At 44.5% G+C, this 25,580-nt stretch overlaps 1 protein-coding gene across 4 annotated transcripts in view; it reads right to left on the bottom strand.

Moving 5' to 3' along the window:
• Positions 1–25,580, bottom strand: part of b4galnt4a (beta-1,4-N-acetyl-galactosaminyl transferase 4a) — a 691,590-nt gene that overhangs the window by 286,408 nt on the left and 379,602 nt on the right. For all 4 annotated transcript variants that reach the window (XM_060838421.1, XM_060838422.1, XM_060838423.1 and 1 more), the window contains 2 exons: positions 10,986–11,081; positions 8,977–9,067 (listed from right to left, as the gene is read on the bottom strand). In XM_060838421.1, coding sequence (XP_060694404.1) covers positions 8,977–9,067; positions 10,986–11,081 — 187 coding nt within the window. The remainder of the gene's footprint in view (positions 1–8,976; positions 9,068–10,985; positions 11,082–25,580) is intronic.

Genomic DNA, 25,580 nt, shown 5'->3' with positions numbered 1-25,580 from the left:
CGGAGTGGGGGTGGGAGCGGAGAGGTCATGAAGAAGATTGCAGGTTAGGAGGGCGGTGCTGAGTTCAAGGGTTGGGACTGAGACAAGGTGGGGGGAGGGGAAATGAGGAAACTGGAGAAATCTGAGTTCATCCCTTGTGGTTGGAGGGTTCCTAGGCGGAAGATGAGGCGCTCTTCCTCCAGCCATGGTGTTGCTGTGGTCTGGCGATGGAGGAGTCCAAGGACCTGCATGTCCTTGGTGGAGTGGGAGGGGGAGTTGAAGTGCTGAGCCACGGGGCGGTTGAGTTGGTTGGTCCGGGTGTCCCATAGGTGTTCTCTGAAATGTTCCGCAAGTAGGTGGCCTGTCTCCCCAATACAGAGGAGGCCACATCGGGTGCAGCGGATGCAGTAAATGATGTGTGTGGGGGTGCAGGTGAATTTGTGGCGGATATGGAAGGATCCCTTGGGACCTTGGAGGGGAGTAAGGGGGGGGGGGATGTGGACGCAAGATTTGCATTTCTTGTGGTTGCAGAAGAAGGTGCCGGGAGTGGAGGTTGGGTTGGTGGGGTTGTGGACCTGATGAGGGAGTCACGGAGGGAGTGGTCTTTTCAGAATGCTGATAGGAGAGGGGCGGGAAATATATCCCTGGTGGTGGGGTCTGTTTGGAGGTGGCGGAAATGTCGACGGATGATACGATGTATATGGAGGTTGGTGGGGTGGTAAGTGAGGACCAGTGGGGTTCTGTCCTGATGGCGATTGAATGGGTGGGGCTTAAAGGCGGATTTGAGGTCAAAGGTGGGGCTCAAAGGCTCAAATTGTGGTCTTTGAAGAAGGAGGCCATCTGGGTTGTTTGGTATTGGCACTGGCCCTCCTGGGAGCAGATGCGGCAGAGACGAAGGAATTGGGAATATGGGATGGTGTTTTAACAGGGGACAGGGTGGGAGGAGGTGTAGTCTAGATAGATGTGGGAGCCGGTTGGTTTATGGTAAATGTCCGTGTTGATTCGGTCGCCCAAGATAGAAATGGAGAGGTCTAGGAAGGGGAGGGAGGAGTCTGAGACTGTCCAGGTAAATTTGAGGTCGGGGTGGAAGGTGTTGGTAAAGTTGATGAACTGTTCAACCTCCTCATGGGAGCATGAGGCAGCACCGATACAGTCATCGATGTAGCGGAGGAAAAGATGAGGAGTGGTGCCAGTGTAGCTGCGGAAGATAGAGTGTTCCACATATCCTACGAAGGGGCAGGCATAGCTGGGGCCCATGCGGGTGCCCATGGCTCATCCTTTGGTTTGGAGGAAGTGGGAGGATTGCAAAGAGAAGTTGTTCAGGGTGAGGACCGGTTCAGTCAAATCTTCGATGATTGTATTGGCGCTGCATCGTGCTCCCATGAGGAGGTTGAACAGTTCATCCACTTTCCTAATACCTTCCTCCCCGACCTCAAATTCACCTGAACCGTCTCAGACTCCTCCCTCCCCTTCCTAGACCTCTCCATTTCTATCTTGGGCGACCAAATCAACACGGACATTTACTATAAACCGACCGACTCCCACAGCTCCCTAGACTACACATCCTCCCACCCCGCCCCCTGTAAAGACACCATCCCATATTCCCAATTCCTTTGTCTCCGCCACATCTGCTCCCAGGAGAACCAGTTCCAATAACAAACAACCCAGATGGCCTCCTTCTTCAAAGACCGCAATTTCCCCCCAGACATGGTCGACGAGACTCTCTACTGCATCTCCTCCACTTCCCGCTCCTCCGCCTTTGAGCCCCCCCCCCTCCAATTGCCACCAGGACAGAAGCCCATTGTTCCTCACCTACCACCCCACAATCTCCATATACATCGTATCATCCGCCGTCATTTCCGCCACCTCCAAACGGACTCCACCACCAGGGGTATATTTCCCTCCCCTCCCCTATCAGCATTTCGAAAAGACCATTCCCTCCGTGACTCCCTCGTCAGGTCCACAACCCCCACCAACCCAACCTCCACTCCCAGTACCTTCCCCTGCAACCGCAAGAAATGCAAATCTTGTGTCCACACCTCCCCCCTTACTTCCCTCCAAGGCCCCAAGGGATCCTTCCATATCCACCACAAATTCACCTGCACCTCCACACACATCATTTACTGCATCCGCTGCACCCAATGTAGTCTCATCTATATTGGGGAGACAGGCCGCCTACTTGCAGAATGTTTCAGAGAACACCTCTGGGACACCCGGACCAACCAAACCAACCACACCGTGCCTCAACACTTCAACTCCCCTTCCCACTCCACCAAGGACATGCAGGTCCTTGGACTCCTCCATCGCCAGACCACAGCAACACCATGGCTGGAGGAAGAGCGTCTCATCTTCCGCCTAGGAACCCTCCAACCACAAGGGATGAACTCAGATTTCTCCAGTTTCCTCATTTCCCCTCCCCCCACCTTGTCTCAGTCTCGACCCTCGAACTCAGCACCACCTTCCTAACCTGCAATCTTCTTCCTGACCTCTCCGCCCCCACCCCCACTCCGGCCTGTCACCCTCACCTTAACCTCCTTCCACCTATCGCATCTCCAACGCCCCTCCCCCAAGTCCCTCCTCCCTACCTTTTATCTTAGCCTGCTTGGCACACTTTCCTCATTCCTGAAGAAGGGCTCATGCCCGAAACGCCGAATTTCCTGTTCCTTGGATGCTGCCTGACCTGCTGTGCTTTTCCAGCAACACATTTTCAGCTCTGATCTCCAGCATCTGCAGTCCTCACTTTCTCCTACTTCAGAACATTAGCCTAGCATCCTATAATGAAAATGCAGTGACAAAGACACCAAAGTGATGGAGCAGATTCCCTAAAAGCAGAAAATTGATCCATGTGCAGCTTCTTTCAAGGTCAGTTAATGCCCGAGTCTGCATCCTGTCATCAAGCTTATTATTCAAGATTATATCAAGAAATTCAGCTTGTACACTCTGTTAACTGAGGAATTACCAAGCTGAAATTTGTTCATAACATGGATTAGTATTTAATGTCCAAAATTATTTGCGCCTAATTTCAGGCCACGGTTCTGCCTAATGCCCACAGTTTCAGTTGGAAATATCAGCCATACTTCCAGGGTATGTTCTCTATTAGATGTGTAGCATCTGCACTTCTTCACCCTGCACATGTAGCACTACACATGCAAAGAATGTTTTGCCTTCGCTTTGCAAATCAGATAATGAGGCAGAAAGGGACCAACGTAGTATAGCCTGTGTCTGCCGATTGGATTTTCATAATACCATACATAGCAGACTATTACACTGACATTCCACCGATGTACACACTGTGCAGAACTGATGAACCTAGCTAAGCATGTAAAATGAAGCTTGATTTAAACTTTTCACTGTACTCTTGTACTTCTGTACTTGAGTATATGTGACAATAAAGGATATTCTATTCAATTTGATAATCTGAGAGCCAACAGAATGTTGAAAGAACTGCACCCCAGAGACAAAATTGCTTGATTGACAACATTGGCTCTGCAATATATACCACAAATTGTATAGTGTATATTTACACATACAATGAGATATTAAGACCATAAGATATAGAAGCAGAAATTAGGCCAGTCAGCCCATCGAATCTGTTCTGCCATTCAATCATGGCGATAATGTTTTTCAACCCCATTCTCCCGCTTTCTCCCCATAATTTTTGATCCCTTTGATAATCAAGAATCTATCTCTAGCTTGAATATACTCAGTGACTTGGCCGCTACAGCCTTCTGTGGCAATGAATTCCACAGATTCATTATTCTCTGGCTGTAGGAGTTTCTTCTTATCTTCATTCTAAAGAGTCATCCCTTTACTCTGTACTGTAAACAGAAGAGCCTTGGGAAAAATTGATGAGCAGAGAGATCTGAAGGTGGCTGCACAGGTGGATATATTGGTCAAGAAGGCATTTGGTATGCTTGCCTTCATTGGACAGGTTATTGAGTATAAGAGCTGGCAGGTCATGTTAAAATTGTACAAGACTATGGTTCGACTGCATTTAAAATACCGTGTACAGTTCTGGTCGCCACATTATCATAAGGATGTGGACGCTTTGGAGAGAGTGCAAAAAAGGTTTACTTGGATGTTGCCTGGGATGGAAGGTGCTAGCTATGAAGAGAGGTTGAGTAGGTTAGGATTTTTCTCATTAGAGAAATGGATATTGAGGGGGAACCTGATTGAGGTCTACAAAATCGTGAAGGTTATAGACAGGCTGGATAGAGAGAACCTTTTTCCTAGGATGAGGGATTTAATAACAAGAGGTCACACGTTCAAGGTGAGGGGAGGAAAGTTTAAGGGGGATACAATTGGCAAGTACTTTACACAGAGGGTGGTAGGTGCCTGGAACGCATTGCCAACAGAGGTGGTAGAGGCAGACATGGTAGATTCATTTAAAGTGCATCTGGACAGATGTATGAGTAGGTGGGGAGCAGAGGGATACACATCCTTAGGAATTAAGCAATAGGTTTAGACAGTGGATTTGGATCAGCACAGGCTTGGAGGGCCGGAGGGCCTGTTCCTGGGCTGTAAAGTTTCTTTGTTCTTTGTGTTCCAAAGCTGTGCCCTCGGGTTTTAGTCTTTCCTACCAATGGAAATATCCACTCTGTCCAATCTTTTCAGTATTCTGTCAGTTTCAATCAGATCCCCCCTCATCCTTCTGAACTCCATCAAGTATAGTCCCAGAGTCCTTAAATATATTAAGTGCTTATAGTTTCTGCTATTATGACTTTAGAAGGTGCAGATGATCAAACCGTCAAAACAGCTGTATGGAATGCAGGTTTTTTTTAGGAAAATAGAAAGCTTCGAATGAATGACTTTTTCTAAAAACAAAAATCATTTACACACATTCTGTTGTTATCATAGCATTCAGGGTTCTCTACAGGATAGATGAATGGGAATTGAAATGTTAAAGCTTGACATGGAGGTTACAAGGGAATATGGGGAATTTCAAGAGGGCCTAGATAACAGCCCTTAACAATAGAGTGCCCCTACCTGCAATGGCTATGTGTTTATGGAGATGTAGGCTACAGTTTTCAACCTGCTCGCACACATTCTTTATGCACCTGTGAAAAGCAGCTTGAACAAGAAGTTAGAAGCAACTGATCTTGAAACAGGATATGGAAAAAGCCTTAATTTACTGTTGGACTCTCTTACACAGCTTATGATGTTAGTAAAGTAAGGTGGTGCTTACATTGGGAAGGACATTAAAAGGGACACATGAGTACGAGCCTTTGGTATTGTGGACACAGTCAGTCAGTTAGCCAGAGCTGAGGCGTTGAAAATGACAAGCTGATCAAGGACTGTAGATCCTGCAAAACTGTGGCAAGTCTCCAACATTAGCATCAAACTACAGCATAGGAAATCCACTGATAAGAACATTTCCTTTGGTCAAAGTGATTGACAAGCTTCGTACAGAGAAGATGTGGTTGATGAATCAAAGACATTTGATCAGTCAGGATGTCGGGGGAGTAAATGAAGTACAGATTGGTTGTGATCTAAATGAATTCCTGAAGAAGGGCTTATGCCCGAAACGTCGAATCTCCTGTTCCTTGGATGCTGCCTGACCTGCTGCGCCTTTCCAGCAACACATTTTCAGCTGTGATCTAAATGAACAAAGCATCAGGTTTGAAGGGCTGAACGATCTAGTCTGCCATTATATGTTCCTTTGCCTCCTTTATCGTTGACATGTGACTTGGCTATCCACTTCATAATAAATCGCCTTTCACGTTTGATACTGCCACTGTTCTGAAGAGTTCTGAACTGATCAATAAACGTTTATTGTTCATTGACTTCTAATTTATTTTTGTTCATTGTTTGCTCGTGTTTAGCTTTACTCAGAAGGCAGCTGTCATGTGTGATGGTGCATGAAAGTGGATTTGTACGGCATCACACAGAGAAATTAATTCTAGATTTATGCTCCATTAAGGGTGGGAAAGGTGTCAGTTGATTTAAGTGGCTGAATAATTCACCCTGAAGTAATTCCGATCTGATGAACTTCAGGCTCATTAGTTATAATGTCTAGAGTCAAGTCAGTGGACTATATTCCTTATCCCCGACGCATCAGTTTTGCAAGTGGACCGCCACTGAATGGAACTACAAAAGTGAAGCCAAAGTCATGAGTACCCATCTAGGTGTTCCAGTAAGACAGATTGCATCTGGATACAATTTCATCTGCATTCCCTGGACACAAATCATTGACTGGACAGATGTACAGGGAGAAAAATCAGAGGTAGTAACAGAGCCCACAGGACTGTTTGCTAATTGTACTCTGCTGTTGAAACAATATGAGGGCAAGTGGGAGAACTGAATTGAAAAACAGTGAGGTGGCAGTACATTAAAATTAAAATTCATTACAAGTTGCCAAGCAAATTAGTTTATGAAAACAAAAACAAAAGAAGACTATCTAACCTCTACAGCCTTTTCTACGCTTTAATAAAATGTGGCTGACCAATGCCGAAACCCTATTTATCCTTGCTCGATCCCCTTAACCAACACAAACCAATTGATTGCAGTCCTGAAAGCTTCAACTGACCCATCAACCGCAGGCTTTCTGAGGAGCGAAACAGCAATCCAAATCTGAAACTCTCGCAATCTCTGGCAGTTGCCACTGTTTGGTAACATGGCTGACATCATTTCGACTCTGGCTGTTAAAGAACAACTCAGGGAGACGTTGAGGAATCAGGCAAAGAAAAAGATGGACAGCTGTCCAATCAAATATCAATGCCACCGTCACACTCCTTCCTCCTCTCCCATTATATTTTCAGACAGACAGAATAAGTCCAGCGCAGTTAAGACAGAGAGGCTGGATACAATGGGCCAATGATGTCCCTGTCCACTACAATAGAAAGCGGCAGCCATTTTCACAGACTTCAACGGGATTGAATAGCAATTACTCATCTGTTGTTTGGGATTCGGTGACCTTAAAGTTGCAAAACCAACTCCACCACAATCCCCACCCCACACTCCCCCTCCCCAATACTCCTGCACTCCGTCAACCACCCCTCCCACCTTCCAACCCAAAGAGTTGCCAATCAGCCCCAGCCATTCCATGAGTTTACGTGTCCATAGCAGATACCACACCAGGCCCTGGAGATGCCACCACAGGAAAGACTCAGGGAGGTGAGGATCGTTCAACACAACCTGTTGAGCAGGAGCCAGCCCTACCCTGCACCCTCAGCCCAGCAGGTAGCAGAAGGGGGGTCGGGGTGATGTATGTACATCTCTGGCCCTTGGAGGACACCCTAGGAGAGGCTATCAGTTTTTGAGTGGGCAGCCTCCTAATCTGGTCAATGACAATCAGCATCCTCTCCTTCCCCCAGCTCACCCTGAATTTCCCATGGCTAACCCACCGAGCCTACACATCACTGGACATGATGGGCAGTTTAGCATGGCCAATCCACCTAACCTGCACATCTTTGGATTGTAGGAGGAAACCGGAGTACCTGGAAGAAACCCACGCATATTGGGGGGGAATGCGCAAACTCCACACAGACAGTAGCTTGAGACGGAATCGAACCTGGGTCCCTGGCGCTATGAGGCAGTAGTGTGAACCACTGAGTAAGCGTGCCACCCCAACTTTAACTTTAGAAGACTGAAAGTACAGGTTCTAACACTGGAAAAAGAACTGGGGAATACACTGTTAAAACTCAGGCCTGTTATTTCCCATTTCAACTTGCAATAAATCCCCACTCTATCCAGTTCTAACTCTTGCTGCGTTGGCCAGTGAGTCTGATCCACAGTTCACTCATGCACAAAAACAATGAACTGAATTTTCCGGTCGGTGTCAGAAATCTGGATAGTTTCCCAACCCTGATCCCATGATGCGAGCATGGGCAGGGGGAGGGGGTTTTGCTGGAGGTGGGCTTCTCGCCCAGTTTATGGCTCTGAGTGTCACCAGGAGATGGGAGCTCCCTGCCAGTGATAAAGCAGACAGCAGTTAAGAGGGGGCTCACTGTTGCCTTGCGAAGAAGAACAGGCAGCATCTTAGAGCATCAGCAGCCGCTCCGCATACACCATGGCCAAAATGCCAAATGTATTGCCATGCACAGGATCCTGCAGCCCCTGAAAACAGTCAACTCTTTTAAAAGAAAATAATTTAACAGCTTTGATAATTGCATCTTCACCCTCCCTGATCAGTTATAGGCAGGCAGGAGGCTGGAGGAACACAGCAAGCCAGGTAGCATCAGGATGTGGAGAAGTCGACATATCGACTGAGGACTGAGGGTGGGTATGGGGGAAGCTGCAGACAAAGGGGGAGGCGGAGACAGGGTGGTGAAGTGGGCATAGGTGAAGACAGTTAGAGGTTACGACCTGGTTGGTCAATGGGAGCAATGAATCCGGGTGGTGGCAGGGAGCAGTAGAAGGGAGGGGGAGGGGCTGGAAAGGGAGTCAGGGGATGAGAAGGGTGGTTATTTGAAATTGGAGGACACTATGTCGAGTCCTCTGGGCTGTAGGCTGCCCAGGCAGAAGAAGAGGTGTTCTTACTCCAATTTGGTGTGTGGTTCGTTGCAGCAATAGAGGAGGCTAAGGATGGTCAAGCTCCCAGACAGGTCGTTTACTTGGAGGTGAGTGGGTTGTAGTCCCACGGCATCAGGAGCTCCTTTAAGAACGCAGATCTTAAACTGTGCCTGAAAAACCACCCAGAGCCTGTTGGTAAATCCCAGCTCCCAACACTATCAGCAATTTATTTCACCAATATGAAAGAATCAATTTTTTTTTGTCACAAGTATTTTACAGTGGGAAAAACAGTAAAATACAGTGAAAAGCTTTTCCACTGCCATCAGGATCTGGCACCATCTTGAACAGCTTAAGAATCAGAGAAAAATTGAAAGATATAGCTTTAAGAGAATGCATCAGCCCTGAGCCAGTTTATCAGCAATGATGTCTGCACCATCATCCCTTTATTGATTCATTGATATTGCAATTCTATCACCAATGAGCAGGAACCAAAATGAAGCCAGTCCTTTCAGAACACTGAATACTGAGAATCTCCTCCAACCATACCATCTTTGTAGGGATGTATGTAGCCAAATATCCGCAGCCCATAATTCTTCCATTTTGGCGAAACAGCAATCTTATTCACTGAGGTACGCGTCTGAAAGAAAAAGACAACTTTTCAGTCCTCATATTTATCCACCGATCAGATGCAGGTACAGTAAAGCAAGACAACAGCCAATCATGCGACCCAAATTTCGAATGAACCTCAATGCCTTTATTCTTAAAACACAAAAATGTAGGAGATATATTTTGTTTACAATAGTGAGCGTTACTTAATTAACAAAAGACAAACAGCTATAATGTACATCCGTCCACCAACAAGCAAGACTGAAGCAAGAGAGCATGAGAAAATTCAGCAATTAGTCTTTGCATTGCCTACCCACATACTCCCAACATGGTTTATGGAGGGGGCCTGGAGACAATGGAGTGGCTTATTACTGTTCATTTTAGGGTTTCATCACACTGTTCTATAATAAGCTTTCAAATTCAATGATCAATTAACACATGAAGGCGGTGTTGTGGCTCATTGGTTAGAACTGATGCCTCATAGCACCAAGGACCCAGGTTTGATTCCTCTCATGCGACTGCCTGTGTCTGCATGGGTTTCCTCCCACAGTTGAAAGCTGTGCGTATTGGTCATGTTAAAATACCTAAAATGACCAGGGATCTGCAGGTTAGGTGGATTAACCATGGGAAATGCAAGGTTACAGGGATAAGGTATGGGATTTGGTAAGGGTAGGATGCTCTTCAGACAGTCAGTGTGGACTTGATGGGCTGAATGGTCTCCTCCCAGACTGTAGGGATTCTATGTATTCCAGCTCTGATGATGGGGAGGCCCATGGTCATTGGGACACTTGGCAACTTTAGGTGTCAGCACAAGGGAAGATGTGAATCTCCTTTGTGGATTTTCTGGATCCATCGGAGGCATGTATCTCTGAAGGTCATTTCTCCTCTTGGCCTCTCAAGCTCAGCTCTGCTCACTCACCTACCCACCACCGGCCCAACAGCCCCACTTCTCTCTCTGCACCCAGACATCTCAAGACTTAATCTGGGCTCCTTGACAGGAGGCGAACTTCCTGGAGTGCCAGGAATGGCCACCATGCCAAGTGATGCTCCTGGCACTACAGACCAGCTGGCATGTCTGAGAGATGGGCTTTCATGGAAGAGAAGGGCAAATCTTCGCCTCAAAACAACGAACACTGCTCGCAGTATTAAACCTCAGTGGCACTGTTGTCGCAACAGAGTGGGCACCCATAACCTTTCAGCCTGGCAGAGCTGGTAGGGATGTGGGATCCTGTGCCACCCTGTACATACCATCTGATTGCAATATAGGATTTTATGACAGACAAGTAGTTAATTTTGCCTATTGCACCAGTTCTCTAAAGAACTAATCTCTCAGTCCTGCACCTCTGGATGCTGCCTATATCCTTTATATTCTCATAAACATTCTTAAATGACTGATTTGCCCTTTGTGATCTTGGTTGAGAGATACATATTGGCTCACCTCTTTCTCTCCATAATAGTGGCACTGGACTTTTACAAGCCCCTTAAGATGGCTCTATTAGTGCTGTTTTTCAAAACGTCAATACCTCTGGCAGTGCAGAATTCTACTGCACTGGAACCTCAGGCTAAAGTCCAGGCCTTTCTGATCACTAGATAAGGTCACACCCAGTTACGAGGGGAACATGAGGAAAGTTGTGCCTTCTGCATAGAGTGGAAGGGAAAACGGAGCAAGTTACTCCGTGGTAATCCCGTCCACTTGCTGCAACCAGGCACAAACATCAGGTGCCGACAGAAACGTAGCAGTGAGTCAACTGCCTCCACTCGCGACTGGGGAATTGTACACAGTGCAGGAGATATTACAAGAGGACTAAAATAGCACAGCACATTGGAATGAGGTTGCCAAATCATTCAGAGAAGTTCAGTAATCCTCATGTTCTTACATTTTGAATTTTTGCCTCGAAACCATAAAGGAGATGGCATTGGTTGAAGGTCTGAATCTGCAGGTTACTTACATGAGGGTAAAGTGGAAAATGAATATTCTTCCGAAGCTGATAAATGGAAGAGCCACACCAATCCTCAAAAACATGAAGGTTCACTTTGCCTTTGTACTGCAAAATGAAAAGAAAGTCAACATTTATCATGGCATACCAGTCTGAATGATCAAACGTACATGAGCATAGACAGAACTACTACAGTACTGAGTTTTTTTTAATTCATTTGCGGGACTTGGGCGTTGCTGGCTCACCAGCATTGCTAGCCCGTCCTTATTTGCCCTTGAGATGGTGGTGGTGAGCTGCCTTCTTGAATTGCTGCAGTCCTCTTGCTGGGGGTTGACCCACAATTCTGGTAAGGAGGGAATTCCAGGATTTTGACCCAATGACTGTGAAAGAACGATGGTATATTTCCAAGTCAGGGTGGTGAATGGCTTGGAGGGGAACTTGCAGGTGGTGATGTTCCCAAGTACCCACTGCCCCAGTCCTTCGAGACAGAAGTGGTCGTAGGTTTGGAAGGTGCTGTCTAAGGATCTTTGGTGAATTTCCTTGTTGCTTTAGAGAATACCTAGGGAGCCACACTCTTTCTAAATTCGCTTTGCTGTGTGTGGCTGGGTTTCTTTTGAGATGGAAGGTGATGGTAATGTTACTGGCTGAGAAATACAGAGGCCCAGGTTCATGTTGTGCAGATAGATTCAAATTCAATCACAGTAGCTGGTAGAATGCAAATCAAATTGGAAGCTAGACTCAGGAATGCTGACTATGAAATCATTATCAATTATCATCAAAAAAAATCCCATCAGGTTCACAAATGTTCTTTGGCTAAGGAAATCTGCTGTCCACGTCACTTGAAATGGTGTGGAAACCAATCAGTTCAACAGCAATTAGGAGTAGGCAATTGGCATGCCATTTGATGGGGTTTCTTGAATCAACCACCAATGTACTACTGTCTGAGTATTTTCTTTGTGCTAGCTTATGTAATATATGTCACAAATGTAAGATTCTTGTTGAGTCAGATATCTTGAAGTTTATTAACAGCAGAGAGGTGGGAGCCTAGTAGTATCATCACTGAACTGTTCATCCAGGCAATGTTCTGGGGACCCAAGTTCAAACCCCATCATGGCAGATGGTGCAATTTGAATTCAATAAAAATACAAAATTAAAGGTCTAATGATGACCATGAATCCGTTGCTGATTGTCAAAAAAATCTATCTGGTTCACTAATGTCCTTCAGTGCCATCCTTACCTGGTTTGGCACACAAGTGACTCCAAACCCACTGCAATGTGGTTGACTCTTAATTGCCCTCTGAACAACTAGGGATGGGCAATAAATGCTGGCCTAGCTGGCCCATATCCTTCTAAACTTGTCCTATCCACATATTTGTCCAAATGCCTTTTAAATGTTGCTAATGTACTCACCTCAATCATTTCCGCTGGCAGCGTATTCCACATGCGTACCATCCTGTGTATAAAAATGTTGCCCCTCACGTTCCTTTTTATTCTTTCCCCTCTAACCTTAAGCTGGGAAAAAGACTGAGTGCATTCACCTGATCCATGTCTTTCATAATCTTACACACTTCTATAAGATCTCCCCTCAGTCTCCTATGCTCTAAAGCAAAAAGTCCTAGTTGGTCCAACCTCTCCCTATAACCCAAACCCTTGAGTCCTGGCAACATCCTTGTAAATTTCTTCTGCACTCTTTTCAATTTAGTAACATTCTTCCTCAAGCATGGTGACCAAAACTGAACACAATACTCTGAGAGCGGTCTCACCAACTTCCTGTATAACTGCAACATAACTTCCCAACTTCTATACTCAATGCCCTGACTGATGAAGACCAATGTGCCAAAAGCCTTCTTCACCTCCCTGTCTACCCGTGACTCTATTTTCAGAGAACCATGCACCTGAACTCCATGGTGCTTCTGTCCCATTACATTCCTTAAGGCCCTGCTATTCACCATGATTTGACCTTGAGTTGACTTTCCAAAATGCAAGAACTCACACTCACCTATATTAAACTCCATTTGCCATTTCTCGGCCCACTTCCCCAGCTGGTCAAAGTCCTGCTGCAGGTTCTGATAACCTTCTTCACTATCCACGATACCGCCTATTTTAGTGTCATCTGCAAACTTACTAATCATGCCTTGAACATTCTCATCCAAATCATTGATATAGATAACAAACGGCAATGGGCCCAGCAGCGACCCCTGAGGCACTCCACTAGTCACAGGCCTCCAGTTCGACAGACATCCTTCCACTATTACCCTCTGCTTCCTACATTAAGCCGAAGTGTATCTAATTTGCCAGCTCCCCCTAGATTCCATGCAGTCTAACCTTCCAGAGGAGCTTACCATCTGGAACCTTATCAAAGGCCTTACTGAAATCCATATAGACTACATCTACCACCATGTCCCCTTCAAGTTTCCTCATTATTTCATCAAAAAATGCTAACAAATTTGTGAGGCATGATCCCTCATGCACAAAGCCATGCTGACTATTCCTAATCAAATTCTGTATTTCCAAATGTATGTGTATATTGTTTCTAAGAATCTTCTCAAGTAACTTACCTATCACAGATGTTAAGCTTACTGGTCTATAGTTCCCAGGTTTTTCTTTATAGTCCTTCCTGTATAAGGGCACAATATTCTTTACCATCCAGTATTCCAGGACCTTACCCATGCCTAATGATGCTGCAAAAATATCAGCCAGGGCTCCACAATTTCTTCTCTAGCTTCTTGCAATGTTCTTGGATATATCTGGTCAGGACCAGGAGATTTATCCACCTTCATAATTCTAATACTTCCAACCCCTCCTCTCCTGTGATATGGACTGTCCCCAAGATATGACCACTAACTTCCCTAAGTTCCCAAGTTTTCATGTCTTTCTCCACAGTTAACATAGAGAAGAAATATTCATTGAGGACCTTGCCCATCTCCTGCGGTTTCACATACATACATATCCACTTTAGTCCTTGAAGGTTCCTATTGTCTCCCTAGTTGTTTTTTTTCCTTTAATATACTTAAAGAACCTCTTCGAATTCACCCTAATTTTCTCACCCAAGGCTATCTTGTGACCCCTTTTCTCCCTCCTGATTTCCTTCGTCAGTAAACTTCTTTATCCCTGATATATATAGAGGGATTCCCTTGATCCCAGCTGCCTGTACACGAACCATGCCTCCTTTTTATCTGGTCAAAGCTTCAATATCTCGTCATCCAGGGTTCCCTACTCCTGCCATCATTGCCTTTCACCTTCACAGGAACATACAGACCTTGAACTCTAGCTACCTCACCTATAAAGACCTCCCACTTGCCAGAGATCCCTATGCCTGCAGAAAAACTATTCCAATCAACCCTGAAAGCTCCTTACTAACTTCATCAAAATTCACCATGCCCCAGTTAAGAACTTGAACCTCTGGACCAGTTTTGTCCCTCTCCAGAACTATTTTAAAATTAATAGAACTATGATCACTGGTCCCAAAGCGCTCTCTCATTGTCACCTCAGTCACCTGTCCTGCCCTATTTCCTAAGAGTAGATCGGGTTTTGCCCCTGAGTAGGACCCTCTATATACTGCTTCAGGAAACTTTCCTGAAAACCCTTAACAAATTCCACCCCATCTAAACCCTAAGTCCCTGTCTATGGTAGGAAAATTAAAATACCCTACTATGACAACTCTATTGCTTCTGCATGTCTCCCCAGTCTCCCGTTTCTCTAATTCCCGTTGACTATTTGGGGGCCGATAGTACAAACCCAATAATCTCACCATCCCATTGTTATTGCTTAGCTCCACCCACAAAGCCTCACTAGATGATTCTTTAGTTATTTCATCTCTGATTACTACTGTGATATTTGCCTTAATTAAAAATACAACTCCCCTCCCTTTTTCCTATCACCTCTGTCCCACCTAAAGCACCTGTACCCTGGCACATTAAGCTGTCAGTCCTGTCCCTCCCTTCGCAATATTTCTATAATGGCTATAATATTCTAGTCCCATTTACCTATCCATGCCCTGAGTTGTTCGGCCTTACCTGAGAGCCCTCTTGCATTGAAATAGATGCAATTTAATCCGACACACATTCTTTGCTCCCTGTCGTGTTCCAGCCTGACCTATCTCTTCACCTTACTATTTCTGATTACCGTATCTCCTTTCAGCCTCACACTTGCCTCTCCACTGTTAAGGATCCCACCCTTGCCAATCTAGTTTAAATCCTCCCTTGTAGCACTAGCAAACCAGGCCACCAAGATATTGGTCCTCCTCCAGTTCAGATGTAACCCATCCCTTTTGAACAGGTCTCTTCTACCCCAGAAAAGATTCCAATGATCTAAAAATCTGAAGCCCTGCCCCCTGCACCTTTTCTTTAGCCATGCATTTATCTGCCATATCAGCCTGTTCTTACCCTCACTAGCACATGATACTGGATGTAATCCGGAAATTACCACCAATGAGGTCCTGGTTTTTAACTTTATTCCTACCTCTATATAATTACTCCACAGGACCCTATCCCATTTCTCTGAGTGAATAACAGAAAAACTATCACAGCTGTATGTATAGTCTGGTTTCTGTGTTCACTGTGTACAATGAATACACGTAATTGACGATTGAACACATCACACTGACTGAAAGAGTGTTTGTAAGCCTTTATACTGGAACCTGACAGAGCAGGATGCTATGTCATTGCCTTATTTGGAATCCATGCAGCAACACATTCCCCTTTTCCCTTTAAAGAATGGGACCACTTCTCCAATAAGCTGTACAAGGATATGTTTTGGTACACAGTCATTGCGTATTTAGATAACACTCTGTTGGAGCATGGAATGGCCAAATTTCACCCTTATACAGTTATCACACTTGATTGTGCAGATTCACTCTGCAGTGGGCCATCTGTCATAGGGGATGGGTGTATATCATAAGTCATGGACATGCTATTGTTTCCTGGCATGATATCTTCAGTACCTGAGTCATCATTTTGTGTGACAGGAAACTGATTATATGCAGTTCAGATATTTTGCCTATTTCTCCACTGGCCTTGACCATTGATCATTACAATGACATACAACTTCGGCTAGGTACAACAAAGCAAAACCATTCCATTAACCCTTGCTCTTGTTAAAATCTGAAACTCTAATATCTTGTCCCGATTCAAGCCTGGTTCTTTCCAACAGCATATCCTGTACATGTGGTGGGTGTGACAGTGTGGGAGGGAAGGACTGTGCGAATTTCTGCTCCACACTCTAGAGCTGCAAGGGTGAACCATTGTTTTAAGGAATACCCCTTGAATTTAACATAGTTTTCCAAAGGTTTTGACAAAACACTTTATAGTTGAGTATCAGGGGTTTGACTGTATGAATACTGCATTCTGTAAGATCACTCAACTGAAGGGAATGAGAAGAAGTGATAAATATACACCCCATTTATTATGCATGTATTGGAAGGGTGCACCAGAGTGCTGCAGACAGCTGTCAGCCACAATTTCTTGAGGAACATCAAACATTCCTAATATTGTTTGTTTATATATTTTTACTAATTCATGGGACACAGGTAATTATGGCTGGGCCAACATTTATTGCCTGTCCCCACATGCCCTTGAGAAGTGGTGGTGAGCTACCTTCCTGAACCACTGCAATCTACATGTTGTAGGTAGTCCCACAATGTCCTTAAGGTGGGAGTTCCAGGACTTTGACCCAGTGACATTGGATTCTGGGTAATCCAAGATGGAGGACTGGAAAAAAACTATGGCTGTGAGAGCTGCTGTTTTTTGAGGTATTTTAGATGTTGGAGGTGATTTCCTCGAATTCCAGGAGTGATAATTGCTGTTTTATATACTGTTGCATTGTTTTGGAACTTTGGGGGAGAAAAGATCAAAACAACGACACATTGAAAAGGAGGAAGAGAACAAAGACAGTGACCAAATGGTCAGGTAGAGAGAGGAAGAATCCTATTCTGCTGTCTGACGCAATAGTGGATCCCACTGCCTTTACTGTTTTGAGTTCAAGTATTTCAGGACATCAGAGTGTCTGGGAAAAGATTAACAAACAGTGAAATTCACAGCTGACCTTGGAGAAACCTGTGTAGGAGAGCTCACTGCACAGGAGCAGGTAAGTGCATGGTTTTTAATGTAACCTTGCTGTCTTCTTTTAATAGTGAGTAGAGTAAGTTGTTTTTGGTTATATATTTTATTGAGCTATGTCTCTTGATTAAAATTTAAAAATATAAAACATAGGTATTAAGTTAACCTGGAGCAGTGTCTTTTTTTTACAGCAATAAGACTGTGCTATTTTCTGTAGATTGTTAAGGTGCAAAGATGACCTTCAGGAAAGTGATATGCTCTTCCTGTCAGATGTGGGAGATTAGGGAGAATTTCCATGTTACTGATGATTATGTCTGCAGTGAGTATATTTGGTTGCAAATCTTATCGGATTGCATGGATTGGTTGGAGTGGCGGTCAGAGGCAATAAGGAATTTACAGGAGCTGAAGGGGATGGTTGATGGCAGTTATAGGGAGAGAGAACAACCATAGATACAGCCAGGTAGTTGGGACAGTGCCTGGAAAGGTAGGAGAGGGAGGCAGGAAGTGCAGGAGTCTCCTGTGGCTATCCCCATCTCAAACAAGTATGCTGTTTTGGAATATGTACGGGGTGATGGACTCTCAGGTAAATGTGCAGCACCAACAGCCAAGTTTCTGATGCCAAGACTGGCCCTAATGTAACGAGGGGTAGGTCAGGTTCCAAGTGATCGATTGCAATAGGGGACTCTCTGGTTAGAGGCACAGACACTCCTCTCTGTGGCAGACAGCGAGAAATCCGAATGGTGTGTTGCCTCCCTTGTATCAGGATCAAGGATAGCTCAGTGAGGGTGCAGAATGTTCTCAAAGGGGAGAGGGCCCAGCAGGAGGTCATTGTACACGTTGGAAAAAATGACGTAGGAAGAGAAAAGAAGGGAGAATATAGAAAGTTAGCAGGAATTTAAAAAGGAGGTCCTCAAGAGCAGTAATATCTGGATTATTCCCTGTGCTATGAGCCAGTGATGGTAGGAATAGGAGGATAGAGCAGATTTATGTGTGGCTGAGAAGGTGGTGCATGGGAGAAGGGTTCACCTTTCTGGATCACTGGAATGTCTTCTGGTGGTGAAGTAGCCTGTGTAAGGAGGAGAGATTGCACCTGAATTGGAAGGAAACTAATACACTGGCAGGGAGATTTGCTTGAGCTGCTCAGGAGGATTTAAACTAGTAAGGTGGGAGGGAAGTGGTGGGACTCAAGGCGTTAGTGAGGAAAGAGATCAATCTGAGACTGGTATAGTTGGGCAAAGAAGCGAGTCAAACAGTCAGGGCAGGCAGGAACAAAGCAGAGAATGAGGTAAGACTGATAAATTGAACTGCATTTATTTCAATGCAAGAGGCATAACAGAACAGGCAGATGAACTGAGGGCATGGTCAGGAACATGGGACTGGGATATCATAGCAATTACAGAAACATGGCTCAAAGATGGACAGGACTGGTTGTGTAATGTTCCAGGATACAAATGCTACAAGAAGGATAGAAAGCGGGGCAAGAGAGGAGGGTGAGGGGTGTTTTTGATAAGAGATAGCATTACAGCTGTACTGAGGGAGGATATTCCTGAGAATACATCCAGGGAATGTATTTGGGTGGAACTGAGAAATAACAAAGGGCTGATAACTTTATTTAGATTGTACTATAGACCACCACCCCTACCCCCCCAACCCATCCCCACCCCATCCCCTCACACACACAATAGCGGGAAACTGAGAAACAAATTTGTAAGGAGATCTCAGTTATTTGTAAGAATAATAGGGTGATTATGGTAGGGTATTTTAACATTCCAAACATAGACTGACACTGCCATATTGTTAAGATTTTAGATGGAGAGGAATTTGTTAAGTATGTACAAGAAAATGTCCTGATTCAGTATCTAATAGAGAAGGTGCAAGACTTGACCTACTCTTGGGAAATAAGGCAGCGCAAGTCACTGAGGTGACAGTGGGGGAGCACTTTGGGGTCAATAACCATAAGTTTATTAGTTTTAAAATACTGATGGAAAAGGATTAGCAGGATCTAAAAGTTGAAGTTCTAAATTGGGGAAAGGCCAATTCTGACAGTATTAGGTAAGAACTTTCAAAAGTTGATTGAGTACGGATGTTCACAGGTGAAAGGATGGCTGGAAAATGGGAAGCCTTAAAAATTGAGATAATGAGAGTTCAGAGACAGTATGATCCTGTCAGGGTGAAAGGAAAGTCTGGTAGGTGTAGAGAATGCCAGGTGATTAGAGAAATTGTGGTTTTGATCAAGAAAAAAAAGGAAGCATATGTCAGGTAAAGATAGCAGAGACTGTGTGAATCCATAGTAGAGTACAAAGGCAATAGGAGTATACTGAAGAGGGAAATCAGGAGGGCAAAAAAGGACATGAGTTAGCTTTGGCAAATAAGTTAAGGAAAATACAAAGGGATTTTATGAATACATTAAGGACAAAAGGGTAACTAGGGAGAGAATAGGTCCCCTCAAAGATCAGCAAGGCAGCCTATGTATGGACTTGCAGGAGATGGAGGAGATACTAAACAAGCACTTTGTATCAGTGTTCAATGTGGAGGAGGACATGGAAGGTACAGAATGTGGAGAACTAGATGATGACATCTTGAAAATGCCCATATTATAGAGGAGGAAGTGCTGGATGTCTTAAAACGGATAAAAGTGGATAAATCCCCAGGTCCTGATCAGGTGTACTGTAGAACTCTGTGGGAAACTAGGGAAGTGATTGCTGGGCACCTTGCTGAGATATTTAGATCACTGATAGTCATAGGCGAAGTGCTAGAAGACTGGAGGTTGACTAACGTGGTGCTACTATTTAAGAAAGGTGGTAAGAACATCCAGGGAACTATAGACCGGTGAGCCTGACATTGGTGGTGGGCAAGTCGTTGAAGGGAATCTTGAGGGACAGGATTTACATGTATTTGGAAAGGAAAGGCCTGAATAGGAATAGTCAACATGGCTTTGTGCGTGGGAAATCATGTCTCAGGAACTTAATTGAGGTTTTTGAAGAAGTAACAAAGAGGATTGATAAGGGCAGAGCAGTGAACGTGCTCTATATGGGCGTCAGTAAGACATTTGACAAGGTTTCTCATGGTAGACTGGTTAGCAAGAGTAGATCACATGGAATACAGGGAGAACTAGCCATTTGGATACAGAACTGGCTCAAAGGTAGAAGACAGAGGGTGGGAGTGGTGGTTATTTTTCAGATAGGAGGCCTGTGACCAGTGGAGTGCCACAAGGATCGGTGCTGCATCCACTGCTTTTCGTCATTTATATAAATCATTTGGATGTGAACATAGGAAGTATTATTAGTAAGTTTGCAGATGACACCAAAATTGGAGGTGTAGTGGACAGTGGAGAAGGTTACCTCTGATTACAATGGGATCTTGATCAGATGGGCCAATGAGCTGAGAAGTGGCAGATGGAGTTTAATTTAGATAAATGCGAGGTGCTGCATTTTGGAATTGCAAAGCAGTGCAGGACTTATACACTTAATGGTAAAGTCCTGGGGAGTGTTGCTAAAAAAAAGAGATCTTGGAGTGCAAATTCATAGCTCCTTGAAAATGGAGTCTCAGGTGGATAGGATAGTAAAAGTGACATTTAGTATGCTTTCCTTTGTTGGTTAGAGGACTGAGTATAGGAATTGGGAAGTCATGTTGCAGCTATACAGAACATTGGCTCAGCCACTTTTGGGATATTGTATGCAATTCCGGTCTCCCTCCTATAGGAAGGCTGTTGTGAAACTTGAAAGGGTTCAGAAAAGATTTACAAGGAGATTGACAGGGTTGGAGGGTTTGAGCTATAGGGAGAGGCTGAATAGGCTGGGGCTGTTTTCCTTGGAGCATCGGAGGCTGAGGGGTGACCTCATAGAGTTTTATAAAATCATGAGGGGCACAGATAGGGTAAGTATTCAAGGGTTTTTCCCTGGGGTGGGAATGTTCAGAGCTAGAGGGTATACGTTTAGGGTGAGAGGGGAAAGATTCAAAAGGAATGTAAGTGGCAACTTTTTCACACAGAGGGTGGTGCATGTCTGGAATGAGTTGCCAGAGAAAGTGGTGAAGGCTGGTACAAAAGACATCTGGATGGGTGCATGAATAAGAAAGGTTTGGAGGGATATGGGCCAAGTGCTGACAAATGGGATAAGATTACTTTAGGATATCTGGTCAGAATGGATGTGTTGGACGATCGGGTCTGTTTCAGAGCTGTACATCTCTATGACTCTATGACAGTGAAGGAATGGTGACACATTTCCAAGTCAGGATGGTGAGTGGCTGAGAGGGAAACTTGAAGTAGGTGGTGTTCCCATGTATCTGCTGCCATTGTCTTTCTAGATGGAAGTGGCCTTAAGTTTGGAAGGTGCTGTCTGAGGATCTTTTGGTGAATTTCTGCAGTGCATCTCGTAGATAATGCACACTGCTGCTATTGGCAGAGGGAGTGGATGCGTGTGGAAATGGTACCAATCAAGCAGGCTGTTTTGTCCTGGATGGTGTCAAACTTCTTGAGTGTGGTAGGGGAGGCACCCATCCAGGCAAATGGGAAGTATTCTGTCAAACTCCTGACTGGGCCTTTGTAAATGATGGACAGGCTCTGGGGAGGGAGGAGGTGAGTATTCCTAGCCTCTGACGTGCTGTTGTATACACTGTGTTTTTGTGGTAAGTCTAGTGGAGTTTATAGTTAATAATAATCCCTAGAATATTAATAGTGGGGAATTCCACATTGAATGTCAACAGGCGGTGGTTAGATTGTCTCTTATTGGAGATGATCATTGCCAGGCAATTATGTGGTGCGAATGTTACTTGCCACATGTCAGCTCAAGTCCGAATATTATCCAGATCTTGTTGCTTTTAATCATCGACTGCTTCAGTATCTGAGGAGTTGTGAATGGTGTTGAACATTGTCCAATCATTGTGAAAATACCTGGAGTACAGCTATCAAAGATCAGCAAGGCCTGGCAAGTAAAAAGGATCATCTGAGTGAACCCAGTGGACAAAGAACATTGAACTGCCTTTCCAGTCTTTCCCTCCCTCCAAAACACCAATTTTTTTGTGCATCTATGTCAGTTTGTGTATTAGTTCAGGGGAGTTTCACAAGAGGGTCAGAGTTATCTAGTAGAGGTACATGTTGACAGTCCCCGGTTGTTTATCTGAAGCAAGAATCTATTTACTTGTAATAAATAATAATTACTGTCATATGTAGAAGCCTGGTAAATGTTTTCTGTAACCAGAATCTAGACTGAAATGCACATTTGGGATTCTTTGGATAATTCATTAAAACCTTTAACATTTGTGACGGCTCCAGGAACAAGGAGGTTCAATTTCCAGTGCACTAACTCAGTTGGTTGGATTGTTAAAACATATTATTCTGGAATTCGAAGTCAGTTACTGTTTAACCTTTGGATTGAGAGCAGGCTTCAGGCTGCCTCAGGCACTCCATCTCTGCCTTCAAATTGCTGGATGGAATGCCTTTGATTGCAAACTCGGTATCTGCTATGCCCAGCTCACTGAGGAAGCTATTAATGGACAGTGACCATCCATTGACTCCATCTACACTTCTCAGAGGGCAGCCAACAAAGACTCCTCCCATTCCTGATATAATCTTGTCCAACCTCTTCTGTCGAGCAGAAGATACAAACGCTCAAACACATGCCCCAACAGCTTCTTCCTCACGATTATTAGACTGTTAATATTGATCTCGCTCTTTGTGCATCTTCTCTGTGGCCTTAACATGGTCTTCCTCACTCTGTTCTATCACCAGATGCAATTTGTTTGGTATTATCTGTCTATACTGCACACCAAACAAACCACTTCACAATAATAAATCTTATCAAAAAATCCAGGAACTCACTTGAACTCATATTTTACCAAAAACTGTAAGTTATAACCGATCACCTCTCTTTTCCGGTCTTCCTTAATTTCCTGAGTGCATGGATGCGTTCACATAGTAGGAAAGCAATGCCCTGCATTTTGACTGTTTTGTTAATAAACCCTATCTTTGAATTTATGTCAAAGATCTTTGAAATAACTCCCAATAAAGATTGGAATCCAAAAACGAGGGTTTGGGGAATATCTGTTGCACTCCGTCGGTGAACAAAGACTGAAGGGAGTAAATCAAACAATAAATAACTGTCTCACACCTAGGAGGGGAAAAGCAACTATTCTGTCCATCCCATTCCCACTTGGCCTGTGACATAAGGTACTTAAACATTCTGAACACCTTGGCTTGTTGCAATTCAATTTTAGTATGCATTATATTGCTGTGCTTTTATTGCCTTTAAATGAAACGTTACTATTTATGGTTCGCTTCAGCTTTTCTTCAGTTCTTCTGCAACACACTGATAAAGTTCTAACTTTCCCTGGCTTTCATCCCCCAAATCCCACCTTCAATTCAAAGACAATAAGTTTGGATCAGATATAAGTACAGTGGAATTCTTCCCAGTGACTGGGTCAATATTAAACTCTTTTCTGGCATCACTGAAAACTGAATTAGCTGGTCACTTATTACATTGCTGATTGTGAGATCTTGCTGTGTGCAAATTGGCTGTCACCTTTTTGACACATTATAACAGTGACTGCACTTCTAAGTGACTTTATGAGCTATGAAATGCTTGAATCACAGAATCCCCACAATGCGCAAGCAGACCTTTAGGCCTATCAAGACCTTCTGCAGAGCATCCCACTGAGACTCATCCACTAGCCCCCCACACACCATTCTATTCCTGTATATACCGTGCCTAACCCAGGTTGTCTCTACATCCCTGGTCACTATAGGGCAATTTAGCATGACCAATTCACCTGACCTGCACATGTTTGAATTGTGGGAGGAAACCCACGCAGACGTGGGAAGAATGTGCAAACTCTACACAGCCAATGGCTGGAGACTGGAATCAAACCTGGGTTTCTAGCACTGTGAGGCAGCTGTGCTAACCACTGAGCCACCATGCCCCCCCTTTGGATAGCCAAAGACACTGAATTGTGCTAATGTCGCCTCTCCATTTTGGGGTCCAGGTGGAAACAAACCAACTTTGTATAACCTGGGTTTATCTCGGAGGTTAGTGCAGATTTCTGAAGGTTTCACACCGACATATTATAAACAGCAACAAATACATGAGGTCAAAACACAAGAAATTTGAGAAACGTGCAGAACTGAGCCATTAAATGTCACCTGATGTAGCAGCAACATAACATGCATTAAAGAGAAGTGGATGAACAAGGGCCTATATCAGATGGCATTCAGTTCACCACTGAGCAGAAGGCAAACTAATAAATTAATGAGATTTGCAGAAGGCACAAGTCTTATACAGACGCTCTAGAGCATGTGCCTAATAATTTGAAGTCAATGGTGGCAGCACAGGCACAGCAGCATGGTGCACAGAGTGAGGTAATTACTATTAGAGCCCCAACTAAGAACACAGCAGCTATTATATTTGAATGCACCACCAAGAGCTAATTAATGTAGGCAGGCAAAGCAGAGAAGTGGACAATTCTATTTATATGAATAAGCAGGATGTGGCTCCAAATGAGTGAATCTGCTATTATATAAGATCCTTATGGTTTATTTTTGGTGACGGTTCAAGTTTTTCTTTGAAACAGTAAATGTCTACAGCTCCTGAAGTCACCTTAGTGGAGCCCACAAAACCTAGATATCATGTGTGGATGCCGGGATTAAATCTGCACCACCATGATTACTGGTCAGCCAGGTGGCTGATGTGCTTAGAAAGGCAACATAAGATGTTCCAAAGCAACCAACGCAGGAGTAGTAAAACCAGAAATTGCTGGAGTAACTCAAAAGGTCTGGCAGCATCTGTGGAGAGAGAGAGAGACAGAAAAGTTAATGTTGTGAGTTCAGTGACCCTTCTTCAGTACCCACAGTTCTTTGTTTTATTAATGCAGGAGTATCTTCTGTTCGCCTGCTATGCAGCACACTTTCTAACTTGGTGGATGGATTTTCCAAGGCGTGTCAGTCTACTCCACCTTTATGAAACAATTAAGCTCTGCATTTCTGACAGGAATTTCCAATCGGGGCTCCATCGGAAATGCACAGCCGAACTTCCACTCTGAGAGGCTCCTTATAGCAGGAACTCAGCAGGGTAGGGAAAGCCATTTCCCTCCTTCAAGCAGTCAGCTGCAGTATTCTGTAATTCAAAGGTCCAGCATCACAGAGAGTCACTGTGAGTGCTCCCGTGACAAGTGTGAAAGTAGAGTACTGGAAGGGATGGGTACCAGGTAAATAAGGAGGCAGAATGCCAGGGTGCCTGGTGGGCAAAGTACTAGGTAAGGATATAGTGCCAGCTAAATACATTTTCAGGTGGATCAGGTGGCAGGTACATAGGGTGATAAGTAGGTAGTATGGCAAGGTGGCAGCAGTAGGGTTCCAGGCCGCTCAATGGCAAAGAGGCCAGCTAAGTGATGGAGTAATTAGCAAGGATCGGAGTTGGTGGGAGATCCATGCTAATATGGATCCATTGGTGGGAGGATGCTGTTGAGTCCAGTCAGGGGTGCATCAAGTCCCACAGTTTGTGGGTGTTGGGGTGCGGGGAGCAAAAGGTAGTTGTCAGGTCCAGTGGCAGGGCATATTGGT

Source organism: Hemiscyllium ocellatum, chromosome 18 (assembly GCF_020745735.1).
Source record: "Hemiscyllium ocellatum isolate sHemOce1 chromosome 18, sHemOce1.pat.X.cur, whole genome shotgun sequence".
Classification (NCBI taxonomy): Eukaryota; Metazoa; Chordata; class Chondrichthyes; order Orectolobiformes; family Hemiscylliidae; genus Hemiscyllium; species Hemiscyllium ocellatum.
The sequence above is the reverse complement of the archived record's forward strand: the minus strand, read 5'-3'. Positions and strand labels throughout refer to the sequence as shown.